Here is a 19,127-nt window from a genome sequence, read left to right as displayed (position 1 = left end):
CATAATCATTTTATGCATCATTAAAGCTCCTTTAAGATCACAGCTCATGAAAATTATAATTTTCAATTACAAAAATGAAAAAAAAATTATTATGTATTAAAATGTTACTTTATTACAGTTTTTTAAAGGTTACTTCCATGCAGTGAAATGTTCATTAGTGAGAGTTATTAAATGCTATATTAATGTGCATCCAACAATACGTGATCTTATTATGGCTTTACCTGACCCAGTAAAAGTGTCAAGCGATCCATCTCCAGTTGTTGTTGTTGTTTCACTGCTGTTCATGGGTTCTGTTTTGACTGCAAGAAGAGACACTACATAGAAGAATAAGCAGACATGAGATTTTAGTTCTATATTTATACTGGAATCTTCATGCCAGTCTCACTAGCAGCAGTCCAGCTAGAACAAGCATGCAGTACAACAGCTTCAATCTTCACTCTACCACCATATTGAGACAATCTACACTTGCTCTGTCTGGAATGGTCATGCATTTACATAGCTTTTCATTTGTGCATTCATCTATCGGTTTTTGCAACTGGAATATCTTCTGGGGAGATTTCAACCTAAATCTAATTGATTCTAACAATTCCCTAAGAGTAGCAGAACGGAAGGAAACATTAGCTGTCAAGGGATGTAGCACATAACAAAAATAGTTCTGCCTGACAAGTGAAACATGCTCATATAGAAGCAAATTGCTTTAACAGTGCCAGCATTCTGCCTTCCCCCTTCCCCTTTTACGGAGTCTGTGGGGGGCTTTTTTAGGTAGGTCACCAGCAAGCAGTTTTCCATACATGAAAAGGGAAGTTTAAAAGAAAAAAAAAATACTCAAGTAGGGCACAAACAACTATGACAAGTCAGCTTCTAACTCAGAGGTTACCAAGCATTTGGGTCCACTCTGAACTCAAACTATTCCTTTCAGATGATTATACACTCTAACCATTCAAGTTAGCACTGAAAGCACCACGAAGGCAATCTGGTTTTTATAGTTTAATATGTTACCTGAACAGACCATCTGTCTGGCATGTACTTTTGCAATAGCGTTTGGGAACCACCCTTCTAACTGATGTAGTAAGAAACAGCGGTACAGAATACACCACAGCTTTTATGAGATGTTTGACTGGCAAATTACCATGATTGCTTTGTGAGTTAGGAGTATGTGTGAGGCTTTAGCACATACATATCAGCAACTTGCTTATAGATACCACAGGACAGGTCACTGCCCTGGGGCATACTGAAGAGGTAAAGAGGACCTGAGAGGGCCACCACCAAGGTTGTATGCCAGGTATCAAAATTCCAAGGACACAGCCTGGGATCTGTGGAGAAGCCTTTGCTGTGACAGCCAGGCTGGCAGAGCCCCCCATTAGGTCTAATATAAGCCAAGCAAAGGCATTTTCTGCCAGGTAGTTACATGATGCCTCTGTGGGACATCAGCTAAGCTGACTAAAGCTCTCATCTGTCAACATCACTGCATCCACGTTTGACTTCACTGGAAATAGTAAGGGAAGAGGGTGATTTTCATGTTCTGAGCTGGCAATGTATTTAAAAACTATGGCTCAGAATCAAGTCACCTAATTTAGCCATATAAATGGTGTGTACTAATCTTGTTTTACGTTCAGTCAAGAAAGAAAGGTACTTCTAGAAGGCAATCAAGTACAAGTACAGCCCAAGCTGCCCACAGTTCACCCTCCCTCTTGCAGTCTGTAGAAGAACAGGTAAGTGGATGAGCCAAATAAGGGATTTTACTGTCTAATGGGAGAAACGTCCAGAACACCTACACAACCATTCTGCTATTCTCCCATGTCACAGAGCTCACTAGGCATTGCACAGCTACCAATATAGCCACCTATTGTTGTAACTCAGGCCTTGCATGAGTTACCTCTCCTACAACATCACACCCAATTTCCAGCCACACCGCTTAAGCACATCAGTACGTCATGTGGGATGCTGCAGATGTCTGCAATTGCACAAGTGACCTATGCTGAATTCAAAGGGGTGCCTGCTTAGATTAAGTAGGGAATATATGAGAAATTGGGATGCATTTATCACTGTGACAGGGAGAGTGCCCTGAAGTGATAATCAAACCAAGTAACACCTCCTTACACAAGTTATACAATTGTATCTTTCCATTACTGTACGATGTTAAAAAAATCTGAATGTGTCTTTCAAATGTAAACTTTTTTCCATTACTGTTTCTCTTAATAAAACTGACACACCCATATATTCTCCCTGCAAGCAGCAGGATGTTAGTACAACATGAAATCATCAGGGAAGAATTTTAGCCACATTTTTCCAAGCTGTTGTGCACTCCTTGTCATTTTGTTATTACCTTCTCATTAAAAAAAAAAAAAAAGAAAGCTGTGACAAAACTTACATAAAATGAGCAGTCATTCATCAATGAAATTTACATAAACAAAAAGCTTAACGAAGTGAGTGCCCCCACTGAACCTCAGGCCCCTCAGCCGTGTGGAATATGTGTTGTTGCCTGAAGCATGAACAGTAATTAAATTGTTTTCTGATTCCTATATACAGATGTCTGCACATACTTCAGCAGGAGAATGAAAGAAAAAATCATACTAAGTTGGGAAGCTCTGTATTTTTCCGTCTGAAGATCTTTGGTAATATTTTCCTTTCTAAGATGCATGTCTCTTTTCTCCGTAGAGTGGAGATTTACCTACCTGAAAAAAATTTTAGTACCTTTATCTCTCTCTATTCAAGAAGAGATTCCACTATTGCCCACTCCAAGCTACAAACCTGTGTTCAGTACTGCATCCAGACACTGCAGTATGAGCCTAACTGTTATATTTAACAAAAACTTCAGTAATTAATTGAAATGTTTACTTTAGAGTTGTGTCTAGCTCTGGTTAATGCCAGCTGCACTGCACCTCCATTAGCACCAACAGTCACCATCTTTTTCTCTTCCTGTCAAACAGAAAAGGATCAAAACCATAGGAAACTCTCTCATGTACTCCCTCATGTACTTAACTTGAGGAAAGCCATCATACTGGCATTGTTCTTTGTTGAAAAATACACATACAAAGTATTTATCTGTTCTTGACTTTAAACAGTTCTACTTTATTACATTCAGATTTTATCACATTAATGAATTCATCAAGGTCTTTCCTCAGTGTAGCCAGAGATTTGGACTATTACCTTTCTTTCTTTATGCTGCATGTCATTAAACCAAAAGGAGAAAAATCACACACAGAATCATCCTTATGTTTCACAAACGCATGGTTCTGATACTACTATTGCAACTGCTCTAGACATAATGCAAATACTAAGAGTTTGCATCAGCATTTTTAAAGACTATACGTTTAATATTCTATTTTCTGAAGTGTGAATTAGTTTGTTTGGTTTTTTATATATTCTGAAACAGTAAAATTAAATGAAAAGCAGTCTCAAGCTGGAAATACATTCGAGTGTTGCTACCAGTGAAGACTGCACATGTCAACAGAGTAAAGCTACCATGACTGTCAGGGGCTGGGACATATGACTACAAGGACAGGCAGAAAAAGACTGTTCTGTCCTAGGAAGAAAAGGCTGAGGGAGAGTTAATTACTGCCTGCAGCTATCTAAAGGGACAGACCAAAGATGACAAAGAACAAAAGCACAGTCTTCTTAAAAGATGCCCTTTGAGATGTCAGAAGGCAACAGACACAAGCTACAGCAAGGGAAAAATCCAATGAGAGGAAAATTTTTCTCCATGTGAGCAGTCAGGCCTTGGGACAAGTGCTATGACACCTCCACCTTGGAGATATTCGACACTCAGCTAGAGACTCTCTTGAGTATCATAACCTAACAGCAAAACTGGCCCTGCTCAGAGCAGGGGTTGGCCCAGCTGACCTCCAGGAATTCCTTCCAAACGTCATTATTCTAAGATGAACTCAGAATACAGCTCCCACCCAGGCAACAGCTTCTACAATACATATTCTTTACTTAATGAAAGGACTTAACAGCTCAACTTGACTTCTACTTTACCAACCGTTTTTTTTACCTAAAGAACCTCTGTATGTTAAATACTGAAAATGAACGAAGACTTTTAGGGGCAAGAGATGCTACTACTATGCATGAAGCATGACAAGCAAATGGAATAGCTACTAGAGCACCAAGTGTTACTGAAAGCTAACATAAATCACTAAACCAAAGCTTGTCATAGGAATGATTTTCCTCTTTCTTTTAGAGAGCCTTAAGGGTTTTCCTAGGTACACACTCAACCAGAAGCACACCTATGGAAAATTAGATTTAATGCAAGTAATGCAAGGACTTTCTCATTAGATGTCCCTACAACTGATAATTAGTACTTAAATTACTACCTTCCACATTATGTGAACGTGCTGAACACTTAACTCTGGTAACAGACTAAGTTAGCTCAGTCCTTCCTTAAACTCTCATAACTGAGCAGAAGCATTCACAAGAAATTGATTACTCTAATGCAAACTACCTTTTGTGTTCAAGTCTGAACTTTTTTTGGGCGTAAATTCTCTCTGTATATGTGGCTTACAAGTGGCAAGCTAATTCGGAGGGAAAGTGTTTGAGATCTTTCTAACTTTAGTCTAACCTGCACAAGTTTAAGCACCTGTGTAACAGCCTGTAGAGGGTCATAATGATGAATGGTTCCATCTATAGCTAATCCTGTATGTACTGCAACAGTGACATGTATATAATGATTAATCATTATAACTGATAAAAATTAATAATACATGACCAGAACCTCACGAATGAAAACAACAGCTTGGAAAATTTGGCCAGATGTTTGTAAAGTGGCAAGTTACATATAGTAGCACACTAGACATAAGCAATAATTAATCATGAAAGAGGAGGAGTAGTAACAATAATGTCAACCTTCATTTGTGCTCAAGTAATCAACCAATGTTTTACCTAAAAATTAAAGAAAAAAACCTGGGCATTCTGTGGAAAACCCATTGGTCTGACTTCCAGCAATGCTGACTGCTGGCAGTTCCCAGCAATGTTGATCACCATGGGGCTCTTCCAGTTTCTCAGAGCATGTAGATAGTTAAGCTAATTTTAAGTGGGTTAAATTGTCCTTTGTCACCAAATGACTTTCAAAGTATGGTAAGATAACCATTTATTGCAACTTCCTACCAGTTTTCTGGCTGTGGGAAATGCCTCTGAGAAGGGGTGGAAAAAAAGGGGGGAGAAAAGAACGCTATGAAAATATTCAAACCACATAACAAACGAACAGAGCAAACCAAGAGAGATGTTACACAGCAGTCACGAAGGCACACCAGCACACGCATGCACTGTACCAGAGTCTCCCATACTTGTTGCAGAAGAGGGAGTACTGCAACTCAGCAACCAGTCTGCAGTATTTAACACAGTCATGTTGTCTCCTGAGAACAGGAATGGTATAACAGCAGTTCATTCTCCCAACGTCTGTTCAGTTGTATGTGAGTAGTCTTCAAGGCAAGTTAAGTTGGTTTTGCAATTTGAGCTAAGTCTTTTAACTGCATTGTATGGTTTTATGAGTATTATTTTAACTGGTTTATTTATGCAAGTATAATATAGAGGCATCTAGTTATTGGTGTTCGTTAATGATACGCCTGAAGTTTTCCCTTCCTTTTATGCCAGAATAAGGATTGTATTTAAAAATACAAAAACGTTGAACCTTAATGGTTCAGCCCTTCCCTCAGAGCTCTCTTATTCCCACACTCAAAGGCACTTTTTAGTGACATTGACTTTTCTTTTTTTTAATAGGAATAAGAAAAAAAAAAAAATATTAAAGCTTTACATTGTGGACAGAAAGAGCAAGCTAAAAACAGAATTTCTTGGTGCCAACTGTTAAAATAGACAGAAACATACGCAACCCAAAAAAAGAGGTCTGAAACTTTAGCTTGACTTGTATCCATGGTCTCTCTCTCATGGATACAAACAGGAACAGGACTCCATCTCAGAATCTGGTACCCAGTCTCCCACTGATTCAATTCACTTAAGGCAGAATCTGTTATCTGAAAGCACTGGAACATCTCTGTTGTAGCTGTGTGGTAGTGCTGTTCATACAGTAACAGATACAGCAGTAATGATCAGTTACTTTTGTGAAAACCTAAAAATCTCTTTACAATAAACTTTCATTATTTGCAAAGAAATGGAATTAGCATGTTCATCACATAAAAATATTACCTAAGCCTGATTTTGATGTACTTCTTTTGACAGAGATTGTAAATTAACCTAAATGTGTGTAGCTCAGGGTATAAGAGTAAATTATTACCCAGCACTGAAGTATTATGTAGAAAATTGTATGTTTCAAGTTACTAGCAGGTTTAACCAAACTTTTAATACTTTGTTTGAATCAACCATTTCAAGATTTTAATTGTTTCACTTTTGCACAGTTCTGCCTCTTGCTTCAACTGGTGTCAGACAAAAAAGTGCTGCTGGAATTAGTAGATTTACACTGGTATGGCTGCCAGTTTATCATAATTCCTGTTGTGCTTACACTGTCTTTACGTTCATCCTTGAATTTCTGCTTAAAAATGTGTTGTGACTGAAAACTAGCCCAAAACTTTCAATGTGCCAGTAGTGTTTTATACTTACCTCCTGTTCCATTTGTTGTAACTGATGTGCTACTGAGATTAGGTTTATCCAGTTTGGAACTACCCGGTGCATCACTGCTTCCAACAAGATTATGAGGACTGGCTAGATCTTGCATTTCCATAGACCTGTTAAAGAAGATGGGAACAGTATTTAAATGCATTGTGATTCTATCTGTAATCATCTGCTTTTTTTGACGACACTTTTTTTTACTTGGAGAATTTAATGCAGCCAGATTAACAAGTCAATACAAGTTCCTTAAAAGTCATCTTTGCCCTTTACCAAACCAAGAAAACTAGCTAATAATTTGATGTGAACAGCAACAACACCCATATATTTCACTTTCCTTTTAGATATTATGAAGTAAATGACAGAGGCTCATGAAACTGCTCAAAAAGCTTGTAAAAGATGTGCATGAGGGAGAGTGTATAAACAGACAGACACCTGGAGGGATAAATGGATAAATGCGTGCATGTAGGTATTTCTTAGAGAAAAACCGAGACATTTCTTGGATGAAAACAAAATTAAGTGAAATTAAGTAAAAAGCCAGTTATTGCACAAAATGTCAGAATAGGAATTTCTGTCTCCCGTTATCTGTATCTACCAGCAGTCACTGCATCCACACCAAAACATAGGAACAGATAATCTATGTGAATGACCAGTACTGAAAGATTTTTCACTCTTACAGAAGCATATATTCTCAATAGTTACTTGGTGTCTTTTTTCTTCTGAGATATTTCTAGGACACTAGAAAAATTTCAAGTGTATTTAGACTGCAATGGATTTCAGTGTCATAATTGTACTGGGAGACTGTGGAAAGCTTTCATTCAGTGACAACATACCTGCCTTTCTCAGACAATGCAGGCAAAGTAGACAAGGAGCATTTCTTGCTAGACCGGTAATTGCAATCCAATTTGCAGTGACTGCTTGACTATCCCTTGCTTCATTTATGAATTAATTACACAGATTTTTTCCCCAAAGAAATATTTCTGCTATGTATAAGCAAAGTTGCCAGCCCATCTGCAACAGGAGAACTTTTTACCATATGTATACTACAAAGGCCAACAGAAAGATTGTCTTACAGAGCTGTGAAAACGCAGTTACATTGTAGAAGACTGAAATGGCTAGGAAAGGGATGAGCAGTTGGGATAGTTAAATAAGAATAACTGCTCCTGTATATTTATATTCTGACCAGGAAAACCAGTGGCAAACTGTTAATGCAACAACCAGATCTTACATATGTATTGCAAGTTTCACATTTCACTTTGAAATTACTTATCTTCCATGCTGCACACATCCTCCTCTTGGGACAAAAAAAAAACAACAACCCAAAACATCCAACCCCTCTCCAAACCCCAGCATCTTTCAATCAAATACGGGTCTGTTGTCTAAATCTATTTCCTTCCTTCAAGATAAGGAAAAGAAATAAAACCCACATAATGAAAAGATCTCCCCCAAATTTCATTGATCTCCTGGATGCTTTAGCTTGCCTCTCATTACATTCACTTAACCCAAGACACAGATTCAGAGCTTTAATGTCTTGAATATGTCCCAGGAAATGTAGCACAATGCACTGGAAAATGCATCAAGGCCTTACCTAAAGGCACATGAATCAAAGAATCTCATTTACTCTGGTAAACACTCAAATCAAAGCTGAGATGCACTGATACTCCACTGTCAGGGCAGCCTCCCAGCAGCAGTCTAGATGAGCAGGGGAAAACTGCTATTTCAGGAAGCCATGCAATAGCAGGTAAGAATTTTATAGCCATATTCAAGGAAATGCAAAGGCATAAACTGAGATCTGAAATACTTTGACCTGGATTTCTTTACCTAATTGTTCACACGTTTCTATAAATTTGTCAACAGTGCACTGTATTTATTGTCTACTGGAAATGTGATCAGTGTTAAATGAAATAAAATACAATCAAGCGGTTTACAAGTCCATCAGTTTTTGTTTAGTAGTTCCAGTACAAGGATAACAGCTAAAGGTTAAAAAAAGCCTGTGAGTTTCCGTTTTGCATGTGTTTAAGGGAGCAGGAGAATGCTACACAAAATAAACAGTGTTTCATTGCATATACAGTGTAATACTCCCCACGTGTTCACTTAGCAGTTTCAATGTCATGATTTCCTGTTCAATATGATTTCCCCACAAATACCTAATGGGCAGTTCTAGCTTAAAAAGTTCACAAGTGTTTTTTTTTTTGTTGTTTAGCATGAAAATTACAATAATTTCTTTTCAGACAGGCATATATCATGGCCACAGATGCAAATGCTTCAGCATTTCATAAGCAAAATTGTCGATTTACCTAGCTAGTGTATTTAAGAAGTATCCATCTTCAGCACTTCTCACACTCAAATGAGTCAGATTTCTTTACTTGGATCAGATTTTGTTCATCAGAAAATTAAATCCACTGAGACTCATTTGCTTGGCAAAGAATATAAGCAGTCAAACTTTGTAAAAGGAATAGTTTTTGATCCATACCAGCAGTAAGACTTTTGTGCAGAAAAGTATTTTATTTGCCTTACATTTGTTTTCTAAAGCATATGGTATCCCAGTCCACAGACACAGCAAATTAATGAACTAATACCATTTTGAAAGTAGTGCATTTACAAATTTACATTTTCTCTTAATGAGAAAAAGACATCTTGCACTTATTGAAAGTCTAGTAAGGATAAAATGATATCCAAACCAACAAAAAGTTTCACAAGACCATGTGCATACATTATACTTATCCTGGGTGCTCTATACTGTGTGAACAAGCAAGGGGATTGTTTTAATATATTCCTATGTGATTTATTTATTGAAGTGCACATGTGACCTTCTGTGTAACAGATGTCATTCAATTCACATTTCTGGATGTATTTGATTTACCTTTAGCCTAAAAATTCCCGGGAAGATGTAACAGCCCTGCTAAAATCTTAACAGTTTCAGTGAATGGAGGATTCAGGAAAAATGGTTAATAAAATGGATGAAATAATTCCAACATCTTGAATTCATTTTGTCAAACTAAATGTTTATCAGAGTCCTGCTTTCATCGAGTTAATCAGAAGCAGGTTTGGGTTCAGTATGTGTTTTCCTGCTCTAAAAAAAGTCAAAAAGAGTGATCTCTGAAGGACCAATTAATACTTCTAAATTTATGCAGCTATTTATTGAAGACTGTTTTCTGGTAAATGCAGTGCATTTCAATTTAAACAGAATAAAGCTTGCTGTTAAAGCTGCTTAAAAACCTACATCGTACAACTTTATTTTCCATTTTTTGCCCCTCTGCCAGGCACGCAACTGTTTGAGATTTAGTTTTCCCCCTCTTGCACTGTGTTAAGCTACTTTTTACAGTAACTGATTAAAATGCTAAGTTGTAGCAAATGATAAATTTCGAGAGGAAATGGATTACTTGGTAAGATGTTTTCATTTTGTCTTGACTCTTTGTTTGAATAACATTAGAAGGATTTCAATCTCCTAAGCAAAATCCTGAAATCTGGCAAAATGTTTTGCCTTTTATTCTGCTTTGGCTATGCTTTATGTCCTTGAAAACTGGATCATTTTAGAGGCTTACTGGAAAAATCTCTAAAATGTCCCATTTCACAGAACGGTCTCCCAGCTCCCTGTGGTCTTTAACTCCAACCTTGATGTGAACAATCCTACCAAACTGAAGAGCATTTGTATCAAAAAGATGGCTGCACAAGAATCCTGGACCTTCTACTTTAGAGCACATTTTGTTTCCTGAGCTGAAGTGACATCTTTTCAAGGGTTAACCTATGTTCAGAAATTGGCTAAGGAACAGCATCCAAAGAGAGAAATTCCCACCACTCCATCTTTACATAGGCAGCCAAAGAGATCTGGTGATACACCCCAGACCACCAAAGTGCACAGCCCAGCATCATAACCCAACCTTGCACAGGAAGGTTTAAGTATGGCTAATTATGATTGCCCAATTTGACAAGTGTATCACTGTATTTCTGTATAGCTTTTGCTTGCATTATATTAAAAGTTAAAAGGTCAAACCTTGCTTCTAGGGTTGTGTTTTTACGATTCCTTTTTTTTTTTTTTATTACAATCACATTTGTGCTCTGTTTTTCTGAGTCAGAATTAAAATCTATTTCCAGAAAACTTGAGCTGTTATAACTTTGTTATTCCATTTGCATTTCCAATTAAACTACTATAAACATGGACTAAGGGCTGGGTCCTTACAAAACTCAAAAACTCCATTGATTATTCATGAATTCTACAGGTAGATAATATTTAGATAATTTTCTTCTTTAAAGAGATCGTATTTTAAAATATAAACTTTTTTACCACATAATCTACTTTTATTGTATTTCACTTTTTTACTAGACTGAAAGTATGAAACCATTTATCAAAGATTTATAAAAGAATAAATATTCTAATGTGAAAATAAGTATTTCAGATCCTAGTCTAACCAGAACATTTTACAAATACTGATTCCTCACTGTGCAGAATTGGCAGCAAATCCAAAATGAAACAGAATTGAAAGAGGGACTGCTAAAGGCTATTTAAAATTGTATAATTTTATTCAGTTTACAAATTAATCAATTTAAATGTTTTTAAAGGATTTTTCTTTTAAAAATTATTTGATAGGAAATTCTCCACATAATTTTCTTTAGCAGAATCTTTACTAAACTTCATTGTGGAAAAAATGCACATTCTCTCTGGTTACTTTTCCCCCTGCTTTTCTTATATCCCTCCTGTTGTAACAGTTCCTACATATCCCAAAGTTTTACACTGAAACCTGAAACCTTGTCCCAAGTAAGATGTGAGCTACCTTGGAGCTTCTGAAATTAAACATGGAATTTCCCTTTATTTAAAATTAACTCTCAGAGCAATATGAAAGCTCAAAACAGAGGTGCTCAGACTCTGCTAAATCTGTTTCCTACTGCTGTCAGCTCAGCTCTCCGGTCAGCTACAGTTTTGAAGACAAGTGGGGTGGGTTTTTTTTCATTTCCCACAGAAATTGTTTTAGCCCGGTCATTCAACCATGTTCTGAACATGGGTAGTGAACCCACCTCTCCTTCATACATGGTCTGAACTGGCTCATACAAGCCTTCCACTCTGACCAAAAATCAGAATGGATGCACACACAGAGATTTCTTCAGTCAAATCAAATCTACATGAAATTTGCAACAGAGTTTAAATCAATAACAAGAGATACATTTACAGAGTTTTTTTCTAGGTTATTTTTAGAAATCTGTATTTTAGACATTACATTCATAGTTAGGCAAAGGATTTTTCATGTTTACTTGCACCTACGCAAATGGTAAATAATGCAATTAAGAACAAGTTGCACCAACCCTTTAACAGTTCTCAAAGACTCCAGTGGGTAGTAAGATAGACGGGAGAGAGGTATTCTGAATGATGGACAGATTTCCAGAGAATATACACATGCGTATAAATATATGTACGCTAACACACAGATACATGCAAACTTTTAATGACTTTTTGGTGCTAAATATCCACACACACACATATAATAAACACAGGAATACACAAAAGCCTTTTCCAACTTCCACAAACACGCAACATAATACACAGCCTAAGAACACTCCTCAAACGAGTAACAATTTGAATCATTACAGTAACCAAAAAATGCAGGTTAATAATGTTTTCTTTCCCATGTGCTTTTACGCTGCCTTTGTGATTTTTTTTTTTTTGCTGCTGTAAAAGGTAATGAAGAAACACCAAAACAATGATACAATTTTTTTCCATTGAGATGACTGCCCCTCTTATTCTCCCAGGCTCATCAACCCCTCCTTTTTCTCATGTTTAATAGATGGCCAAAATAGCAGATCTTTCGCTATTCTAGGCACAAGCTCACAAAAGCACGCCTCTCCACCATGTGAGTTCTGGGAGCTTGCCAGAGAGTTAAAAACAAATAATACTGCTGGACACTAGCAAGACCTCCTTTCCACTCTCCTTGAGGCTTCATTTTTTAACTTGTAAAGTGATCTGATACAGTGCTAAGAAGCAGTAAAAACTGCCACGTTATAGGGACAAAACCACAAAATGCTCTTCCGAGTTTTATTTTATTCCTTCAACAATCCAGAAAACAAGTGCTAAACATTTTGCAACCATTTGGGGATGGAAGATAGAGTCTAGACGTGTATTTTCTATTTCTCGTGGTTTTGAAAGTAGGGTGTCAACTTTCATATTAAAGAAGTAAGAGAAAAGCAAAACTAATGTCACATTGATATTCCAAGAAAAATACTTCTCCTCTGTCAACCTACAACCAATGTCAGATAGAGGATATCAAAGAGAAAGAACCTTAATGAAACAAAGAATTAAAATACTAGAGTTTTTCTATGTCAAAAGATATCACATAGGTAATAATAAAAATATCATGAGGTTCAGCTTTGTAGAACTCTAAGTGTACAGTAAGGACTATACCAGGCTTCTTATGAACATGGATGATTCATGACAAGCTTGAATATCATCATGCAGCTTTCCAGAATATGACTTTAAGCTCACAGGGAAATAACCTTTAGCCAGGGACTGCAATAACTGCACTGTGGAGAAGGTCCTTCTAATAAAAAGTAACAATAATTTGAGGAAAACCCCAAAATGCCTGATATTGTTTAATAGCCATTTTGATCTCAACAATACTGCTTATCTTAGAGAGGATGGGACTCCTTACATGATTCTTTGGGACATAAAGTGGCACTGGCTGTGATTGTATCTCATTTTTTCTTTCATGACTATTGTCTTTCTCTTGGCTATTCAAACTAATTCTAGGAACAAAAAATCTTTATTCAGACAGTATTATTTTAAAGGAGCTGTCTGACAGGCAGTCAGTGTCAGTGCTTGGGATGCACTTGGTGGAGAGGGATCAGGTGAGAACGTGGGCAAGCAGGTTTGGTGACAAAGGCCAGCACTGGAGTGTGCTTCCTTGTGATGTTCACAGCTAGAGAAAAAGGACATTTGTTTCAACAGCACTGCAGCTCCTTCCCCAGTGCCACTCACTGTTTCCCAGGCAAACTTTTGCTACCACCCTCCCTTTCTGACCCTGTGCCACCTTCAGATTCTCTGTACTTCCTGACACCAAGTTGCCAGGTAATTTTTGTCTTCATTAAATCTATGCCTCCCTCTTTTCTAACTGCAGGAGCAAATGGCAAAGGCCACAGCTTTTGTTATTCTAGCACATGGCCACTGGTATAGTAACAAGTGGATATTAGTTTATTTAAAGGGTTATATAGATTGCTTCTTCATGGGTCTAGTGAAAAAATCTGGCTAAATACTGTGAAAAATAATTGCTTACAAATTCAAGTTTATTTTTGCTGGAAAAGAAAAACTGACATTTTCTTTTCCTGCCTAAGGAATAAAATGAAGGTGAAAAGGTTAGGTTTGCTCTGGTGATGACTAAACACAGCAATGAATTCAGAGAGCTTGGATTGTCATGCTGTATAATTGCTGAAAACTATTATTTGCTTAAAAGTCAGTAACTGTATGGTTTCTCTGGTTTCTGATTGACTGAGACATTTTATTTCAGTTTAATGTCATTCAATGTGGTTTCCAGAAAACCACAGAAAACTGTCTATTCTACTGCAGTTCAGTTGGCCACAAATCCACATTACATTAGTTTCTCACTGCTTTCTGACTTTTATTGGGAATGAATGCCATTGGGAACAAATGTTGTTTCCCTGACACAATTAAAAGACAAGGAAAATTAACTTGGATTTCCATACTTGCGGATAAAGCATAGAATAATTTCTAGAAGCCATTTCTGGATTCTCCTTTTAGACATGTAGTAAGTATTAAAATGAACAGATAAAAATCAAGACCAAAAAAGGGTGGGGAACACATTAAATTATTTATCTCAGCATAAACTTCCAGCTCACCCTCTTGTTGCTCAGGAGATTTCTTCAGTTACAAGACACAGGTCTACACTAGCAAAACAGGCAGGCTGTCACTGAAAAGGTAGATAATGGGAAGCCTTTTTTCCATATGGCTCCCTTCCACCTCACTTCCCCACTCCGCAGTTTGGGATTGGTTTGATTTGATAAAGACAAAGGATAGTTTTATATAGGAAACTATTATATTCTGATGTAACAAACTGATGCACACACAAAAAAGCAAAGCTATGCAGAGCAATACCTTCTGGCCAGCTGGATCCCAGGCTTTGAGATCTCTTTTCTGGGCTATCTGAATTGTGACAGCCACAGGTTTGATGTGATACGGTTTTAGCTCTGGGTGTAGGCTCCAGACACTGGAGGAAGTATCTGGAAAGAGGTAATGTGGTGTCTGAACAGGTATTTCCCGTCTCCTCAAAGAAAAAAAGAAGCTGGTTGGAGAAAACCACTCCAGGAGCCAGATGGAGAATATCTAATCTAAGAAGTGCCAAGGATCAGGGATTGATGGAATAGCAGCTATAACAGAAGGGAGCTCAGTTCTCTTAGCCCAGGTACAGGCTGGTCCATCCTGAAACTGGGCTGTACTGGAGCATGCCTGACAGGCACCAGCTGGCACACACCAAACCCATGCCTAGCACAGTGGCAATGATCCCATGCCACACCTTGGGTACTGGCATATTCCCCACGCTGCCACAAGCTCAGGCATGCAGCCCACAGGCTGCACTGCATGGTTCCTAGTCCTGCTGTGAACAGGAAACATATAAAGGTACAGAGGAGATTAAAGTCATGTTTAACCTGCTACTTAAAAAAAGGTGACTAAAGTAGTTTTTGAGTCATTATGTGATCATTTAAATAAATCAAAAGCAATAATGACACTGTCATTCCACAATGAGCTGTCAACTACCCAATTCACATGAACTGCAGAATACCAGTTTACAGATAAGATCTAAATGCAAGTCCTTGGATCACAGGGCCACATCTTCAAAGAGTAGTCCACCCAACAGCTCCCATTTCCACTTCTGATCACTTCCAGATGTGACCGGCACTTGCAAATTCTGTGGTTCTTACAACATGATGAGCTGTGTCACAAACAAATAACAAACATTTCTGTGGGGATGGCTGACATGCAAACAACAAGCCTGTGGCCTTCCCTCCCATGCCACAACTTCTGCAGAACTGCTCTGAGTTCCATCTGAAAAATCTGATAGGAATTTCAGAGTCCTAGCACGTGGCTCTTTTCCATCAGGGACTGACCAAGGGAAAAGAAGCTCTTTCAGGTGTGCTGTAATTTCTCTAACCACCAGTACAGGGGCCTTGTAAAATCTTCATCCAGCTCCAGAAAGAATGAATTATGATGACACATCAGGCAGAACACAGGAGCTGCCAAAACCTTGTAGTTTTCATGTTCTATTCAAGCTTCACATGTTAATGCAAACATTCTTAATATTGCTCGCACCCCGCGCATGTCGGACAAGATGGTGGTGGCTGTGGCCTTCCCTCAGCTGCAGCAGGGCCCGGGCGGGAGGGGAGGTGGAGGCCGAGGCAGAGGAGTTCGGGTGCCCCGCGCACTGCTCCAACCTGGCGTGGCGATAGACCGAGCAGCGCCGCCATGGCCTCTACTGCGATATCACCCTGGCGTTCGGCGACGGGCAGCCCAGCCCAGCCCGGCCCGCGAGTACCGGGCGCACAGCTCCATGCTGGTCGCCGCCACCGAGTACTTCAACCCGCTGCTCTCGGGTGGCTTCGCAGAGTTGCGCTCGGGCAGCGTGGAGATGTGGAAGGGGAGCTCGGAGGGCGGCCCTGACCCCAACACTGTGGAGGCTGTCATGGGGTTCATGTACACCGGCACCATCCGCGTCAGCCCCAGGAACGTGCACGAGGTGCTGGAGATGACGGACAGGTTCCTCCTGACCTGGCTGAAGGAGTTCTTTGGGGAGTTCCTGAAGAAGCTGAACCTCTCCAACTGCGTGGTGGTTCACAGCCTCTCGCACATGTAATCCTTGAACCAGCTGGCCCTCAAAGCGCAGGACATGATCAGGAGGAGCTTCTACAGAGTTATCCAGGACGAGGAGTTCTACACGCTGCCGTTCCACCTGGTCAGGGACTGGCTCTCGAACTCGGAGATCACGGTGGACTCTGAAGAAGTCCTCTTTGAGACTGTGCTGAGGTGGGTGCAGAAAGCCCCGAGGAGAGATTTTTTTTTTTTTTTTTTTATATACCACTCAGTGGATAAAGAACTGGCTGGATGGCCGCACACAAAGAGTTGTGGTCAACGGCTCAATGTCCGGCTGGAGACCAGTAACGAGTGGTGTCCCTCAGGGATCGGTGTTGGGACCGGTCTTGTTCAACATCTTTGCCACTGACATGGACAGTGGGATTGAGTGCGCCCTCAGCAAGTCTGCCGATGACACCAAGCTGTGTGGTTCGGTTGATACCCTGGAGGGAAGGAATGCCATCCAGAGGGACCTTGACACGCTTTGTGAGGTGGGCTGATGCCAACCTCATGAAGTTTAACCATGTCAAGTGCAAGGTCCTGCACCTGGGTTGGGGCAATCTCAGGCACAGCTACAGGTTGGGAAGAAAAGAGATTCAGAGCAGCCCTGTGGAGAAAGACTTGGGGGTGTTGGTCGATGAGAAAATGAACATGAGCCAGCAGTGTGAGCTCGCAGCCCAGAAAGCCAACCGTATCCTGGGCTGCATCAAAAGCAGCGTGACCAGCAGGTAGAAGGAGGTGATCCTGCCCCTCTACTCTGCTCTTGTGAGACCTCACTTGGAGTATTGTGTGCAGTTCTGGGGTCCTCAACATAAAAAGGACATGGAACTGTTGGAACAAGTCCAGAGAAGGGCCACAAGGATGATCAGGGGGCTGGAGCACCTCCCATATGAAGACAGGCTGAGGAAGTTGGGGCTGTTCAGCCTGGAGAAGAGAAGGCTGCTTGGAGACCTCGTAGCAGCCTTCCAGTATCTGAAGGGGGCCTATAGGGATGCTGGGGAGGGACTCTTTGTTAGGGACTGTAGTGACAGGACAAGGGATAACGGGTTAAAACTTAAACAGGGGAAGTTTAGATTGGATATAAGGAGGAAATTCTTTCCTGTTAGGGTGGTGAGGCACTGGAATGGGTTGCCCAAGGAAATTGTGAATGCTCCATCCCTGGTGGTTCTTCAAGGCCAGGTTGGACGGAGCCTTGGGTGACAATGGTTTAGCGTGAGGTGTTCCTGCCCATGGCAAGGGGGCTGGAACTTGATGATCTTAAGGTCCTTTCCAACCCTAACTATTCTATGATTACCTGGGGGTTTTGTTTGTTCATTTGCTTGTTTGTTTTTAACTATAAAATACAGAGAGTTACTGGCAAGCAATCTTAACATGGGAAGGATTAACCCATCTCACTTTTAACAGTGAAATTCCCACTAAAAGTTAAACCTGATCTGAACCTGGGCTCCCAAGACAAATATTCTGCAATTTACCTCACACTGAGCACACTATGTTTGGCTCCAAAACAGTTTGTATCAAAAGTAATCATTTCTGTTCCCTAATAACAGTCACAACAATGAGCTAGGTTTCAGATATAAAATAAATATATGCAATTTTCTCACTTCCCGATGCTTTAACTAATTCAGCATCTGATCATTCTTATTAAGTCCAGGATACTTTATTACCTGTACACCTGAAAGAACTGGGAGAGTATTGCATTCACTTTTAGTAATTAATTACATTCAAAACAATTTCTGCTATCCTGAGCAAGAGAGAGAATCATGCCTGATAAATGTACTCATGCTGTCTGCCCTTTACAATTGATACCAAATCACTACATTTTGTTTTGCTTTACTGTTTGATTTCCCCAAGTTATTTTATAATTTGAGACTTAAAGCATACACACAGTTTTTATGTAGGTATTTAATTTGGGGTGAAGTAGGTGATTTTTCTAAGAGTCAATAAATATGTGCTGCTGAGGACTCTGGGGCACAGTCTCTCTTGAATTATCCCCTTGAGCCACAGGAAGCAGGTACCAGCTGCAAATCTGTAACACTTCCAACTCAGCCAGCATGCTGATATCCCAGCTAGGCAGGGGGATACCTGCCTGTCCAGGCTCAGCCACAGGAGTAGGGCACGGGCAGAGCCACAACACCATTCCCTCACTGTCCCTGTACAAGGCAGAAGTGGAAAACAGCCTGCCTGGTGGAAACTGCCCTTTATAGCTCCCTCTTCTAAAAGCCTGCCTTACACCAAATGGTTTGACCTCACTGTGACTTTTGACATACTGCCTAGCCTTTAAAAATCATTAAATATCCACTTCTGCCCAAGTCCTGAGGAAAATGCAGGGCAGAAGGAAACCAACCCCACAGTGCTGTTGTTTTTTAAGTTCACACACATCTGCACTGTGGACATAAGATAACTTTTAGCACAGGTTCCCAGTGGTCAAGAACCTGGTTTGAGGAACAGGGCACTAGGGTAGGAGATATTAATAATACCATGTTTTGTTATTTTTTTTTTTAATAATTCAATTATTTTTGTTTCTCAGCAAATTTTGAAATATTACTGTTATGAAACATGTGCTAAGGGGGATGAATACGCTTCTCAGGTGCTATTTTGAGAAAGTCATGAAAAGCACTGCATCTTTGAGAGCATAGGGTTTTGAGGTCTTTTTCTATTTAATTTAATCTACATAATTAGAAGGAAAAGAAGACATAAGCCTGAAATAACATAGGAATAAAACATGACC

General features: G+C 39.5%; 1 protein-coding gene across 16 annotated transcripts in view; it reads right to left on the bottom strand.

Annotated features, from left to right (window-relative positions):
- The window catches only part of EYA4 (EYA transcriptional coactivator and phosphatase 4), a 150,747-nt gene that overhangs the window by 44,955 nt on the left and 86,665 nt on the right, over positions 1 to 19,127 (bottom strand). For 7 of the 16 annotated variants that reach the window (XR_009968676.1, XR_009968677.1, XM_062639580.1 and 4 more), the window contains exons 4-6: positions 6,550 to 6,674; positions 5,268 to 5,351; positions 222 to 314 (exon numbers count right to left, since the gene is read on the bottom strand). Coding sequence is in view for 14 of the 16 variants with exons in the window: in XM_062639580.1 (XP_062495564.1) it covers positions 222 to 314; positions 5,268 to 5,351; positions 6,550 to 6,674 (302 nt within the window). In the remaining 2 variants the exon portion in view is untranslated. The remainder of the gene's footprint in view (positions 1 to 221; positions 315 to 5,267; positions 5,352 to 6,549; positions 6,675 to 19,127) is intronic. The other 9 variants (XM_062639582.1, XM_062639581.1, XM_062639587.1 and 6 more) reach the window with 3 other exon arrangements.

This window comes from Pezoporus occidentalis, unplaced genomic scaffold, assembly GCF_034315485.1.
Source record: "Pezoporus occidentalis ecotype Australia unplaced genomic scaffold, CSIRO_AGI_Poc_V1 ctg61, whole genome shotgun sequence".
In the NCBI taxonomy this organism is placed as follows: Eukaryota; Metazoa; Chordata; class Aves; order Psittaciformes; family Psittacidae; genus Pezoporus; species Pezoporus occidentalis.
The sequence above is the reverse complement of the archived record's forward strand: the minus strand, read 5'-3'. Positions and strand labels throughout refer to the sequence as shown.